General features: G+C 39.2%; 1 protein-coding gene across 2 annotated transcripts in view; it reads left to right on the top strand.

The window, feature by feature from the left end:
* The first annotated feature begins 288 nt into the window (after positions 1 to 288).
* The window catches only part of LOC111955624 (26S proteasome non-ATPase regulatory subunit 4-like), a 9813-nt gene continuing 6779 nt past the window's right edge, over positions 289 to 3322 (top strand). Inside the window, exons 1-5 of one of the 2 annotated variants that reach the window (XM_023975843.2) lie at positions 289 to 621; positions 2141 to 2281; positions 2536 to 2650; positions 2823 to 2909; positions 3170 to 3238. In XM_023975843.2, coding sequence (XP_023831611.1) covers positions 536 to 621; positions 2141 to 2281; positions 2536 to 2650; positions 2823 to 2909; positions 3170 to 3238 — 498 coding nt within the window. In that variant the 5' untranslated portion in view covers positions 289 to 535. Of the gene's footprint in view, positions 622 to 2140; positions 2282 to 2523; positions 2651 to 2822; positions 2910 to 3169; positions 3239 to 3322 lie in introns of both variants that reach the window. The other variant, XM_023975842.2, reaches the window with a different exon arrangement.

Here is a 3322-nt window from a genome sequence, read left to right on the forward strand (position 1 = left end):
GGCGGCAACAGTGAGACTTATTTCTGGAGAGATTCATTTTTTAAATTAGAAGCTCGAGCTGTTTGGGCATAGACCTGGAAAGTATGACAGAACCCCCCCCCCCCTTTCCTAATTTCCTTAAATGTTGTGGCTGCACAACACCGGAACTGCTTTGTTTACAAACATTATGATTTGGTCTATCGATGCTTTAAATCCGGTCTAAATGTGGTATCCCGTCAAACTGCGCATGTGCAGGCCGTCAAATCAAAGGCACTCCTTCGATATAAATAATTAAAACGTGTCACTTTCATGGGGTTGGAGTAATAACATGCTAAACTAATTAAGACATTGGCTCGAATCTATGTTGTCCCTTCCAGAAAATGAACAACTAAGGAATAATGTTTCACTTCTGTTTGGTCTGTTTCGCAAGCGTTCACGGTAGTCTCGCGATATTGCGCCTCTAGGTGTAAAAATTGTATTATGATTGTGCGGGCTCTTTCTTTTATATCTTTGAAATGTGGTGCCATCAACCAATCACATTACCTGTTATCCTCTTATGTCCAATAGACAAGCAACGTTCTTACATTTTCGTCAGAGAGACCAGAAAGTTTTCCAAATGGGTCTTGAAAGTACTATGGTCTGGTAAGAACAACACACATCTTGTTTGATTTATATATGTTTCATAAATGATTTCATTATACAAACGAATGGCTGGAAACGTCGATGCAGTTGTATGCCTTTTGGGATAAAATTGTTGAGACTAGTTCATCTGTGAAATAGCGGGATTATACTGGACTGGCTGTCGGGGCTCAGTCTCACTGTCCTGGCTGAGTCATAAACCATCACTAGTATCGGTGACCGGCAACATCAAGGGCAAAATTCGTCAACCGTTTTCATTATCACATAACGTTACTTGTCACTTGACAAATGGATAACAAACCAGTGGTGCACGTTAGCCTGTTATTAACTAGCTTTACCTGCCATTTAGCTAAACGTTAGCTTGGTTTTTATGCTAATCACAACAGAATTTGCCTAACGTTAGCTGCTGGCTAGACAGACTGACATTAGCTATAGCTAACAGTTTCAGTTTTGGATTGCAATTTATTATTGTTCTAAATATTTCCGAGTGTACATTACTTGGTCCCTGTTACATATTTCATATTTCTGGGTGCTGTAGCTTGGCTAGAGTCCCCTGGCCCTGTGACTATTTATCACCCGGTCTCTAAATTTGATTAATTCTCCTAGACCTCTCACTTATTGTTGTCCTACATTCTTGTCTCTAGATTCCAGATTGCCATAAGAATGGCATTTGTTGATTAATCTAGCTGTCTACATTAACTTTCATTAGTTACTCTTTTTTTGCACTGTTACCATTGTGAAAACAGGTGCTTAGCAAAAGAGCTGGGCGATATGGACAAAAATCCATGTTGCCTGAATTGGTAAATGGAACGATACATTTATAACATTAATTTGCGTCAGTTTTTAAATNCAAAAGAGCTGGGCGATATGGACAAAAATCCATGTTGCCTGAATTGGTAAATGGAACGATACATTTATAACATTAATTTGCGTCAGTTTTTAAATGATCCTTTAAACTACTATGGTTAGTTTGATGGTTGTAGTACCATCAATTGTCCCATTTAAAGCTGCAACATGTAACTTTTTGGGCGACCTTGACCAAAATTCAAGAAATGTGAGTTATAGATCTTTCATTCTCATTGAAAGCAAGTCTAAGAAGTGGTAGATCTGTTGTATGTGCCCTATTTCTATTCTTCCCATTCTTAAATTTAGTTGAGCTTTACACCAGATTCAAACATTTGAAAATACAATATTTTTGGTTATTGAAAAGATATTTCACAGCGGTAGAATTATTCTCTACTCTTGTTTTCTCACATAAACTGAAATTAGGCAAATTATTTTAATTTTACCGACCAGGAAATGGCCAAGCGATTTCTSCATATTGCACCTTTAACAAATAACCCATATTAGCACACTTATTTAATTTCAAATTTCTCTAGTATAGGCAGGCAAAATGCCTGTGTTAAGTGGTCAGTGTTGATAATTTACAGTTTATTGTCCCAGCTCTACATAGCAGCATTAACCATTCTGATAATCCTATGTTCTTCAGTCAGACTCATTTATGTCCCTCTCTCGTCGCCAGTGTGGACAATAGTGAGTATATGCGCAATGGAGACTTCCTGCCCACCAGACTACAAGCCCAGCAAGATGCCGTCAATATCGTCTGTCACTCCAAAACTCGGGCAAACCCAGAGAACAATGTCGGCCTCATCTCGATGGCTAAGTAAGCTTGTGTTTTTTTGTGTGTTCAAAACATGAGTTGTCTGACAGAATTGGGAGAACAAAATAACAATTCTGGAACTATTCTATTTCATATGAACATTGAGCCTGAGACAAATTGAACTGTGTGGCCTGTAAAATTAATCCTCTATCATCAAATAGTGGTGTTTAGATGGCAAGCTGATGCCTTGACTGACATTCAGACAAAGTCCCTGTTTTTAATGCTTTTTGTTTTGGACTTTTTATGCTTGACTGCAGTAACTGTGAGGTTTTGACCACACTGACCCCGGATGCGGGCCGCATCCTGTCCAAACTGCACGCTATCCAGCCCAAAGGCAAGATCTGCTTCTGCACTGGCATCCGGGTGGCCCATGTGAGTGTCATTGCCCCTGCAGAACATTTCTTAGAAAATGTCATATGCCAAATCCTTTTTTTATTTTCAATATTCTGAGTTTACACAAAGTGTGCAATTGAGCAGGCTAATGTTTGTGGGTGTGTGTTATGGGTTTCATGCATAATGGGTTTCCATCCATGTGTCTATRTAGCTGGCCCTAAAGCACAGACAAGGGAAGAACCACAAGATGAGGATCATTGCCTTTATAGGAAGCCCTGTGGAGGACAATGACAAGGATGTGAGTTTGCCACTTACCAGTATCTTCTCTAAAAAATATATTTCTCTCACTTTGATCATTTTTCTCACAATGGTACCATTTTCTGTCACATAATATCTGTATAAAGTACTTGTGAAATTCATGTACAGTATGGCTGGTCCCACACAAGGTAGTGTATTGAGTGTTTTCAACAATAGACATGCAGCTTGTCACCATGGTTACTTGTCTCTCTCTTTTTCTCACCCTCTGCTTCTGTTCCTGTCAATCTATCTCCCCCACAGCTTGTAAAAATGGCCAAGCGCTTGAAGAAAGAGAAGGTCAATGTGGATATTATAAATTTTGGGGAAGCGGTAAGAATGGTTTCCTTATGCCAATATTTTTAATGAGCCATTGTGTGTGTGTGTGTGTGTGTGTGTGTGTGTGTGTGTGTGTGT

Source organism: Salvelinus sp. IW2-2015, linkage group LG31 (genome assembly GCF_002910315.2).
Source record: "Salvelinus sp. IW2-2015 linkage group LG31, ASM291031v2, whole genome shotgun sequence".
NCBI classification, from domain to species: Eukaryota; Metazoa; Chordata; class Actinopteri; order Salmoniformes; family Salmonidae; genus Salvelinus; species Salvelinus sp. IW2-2015.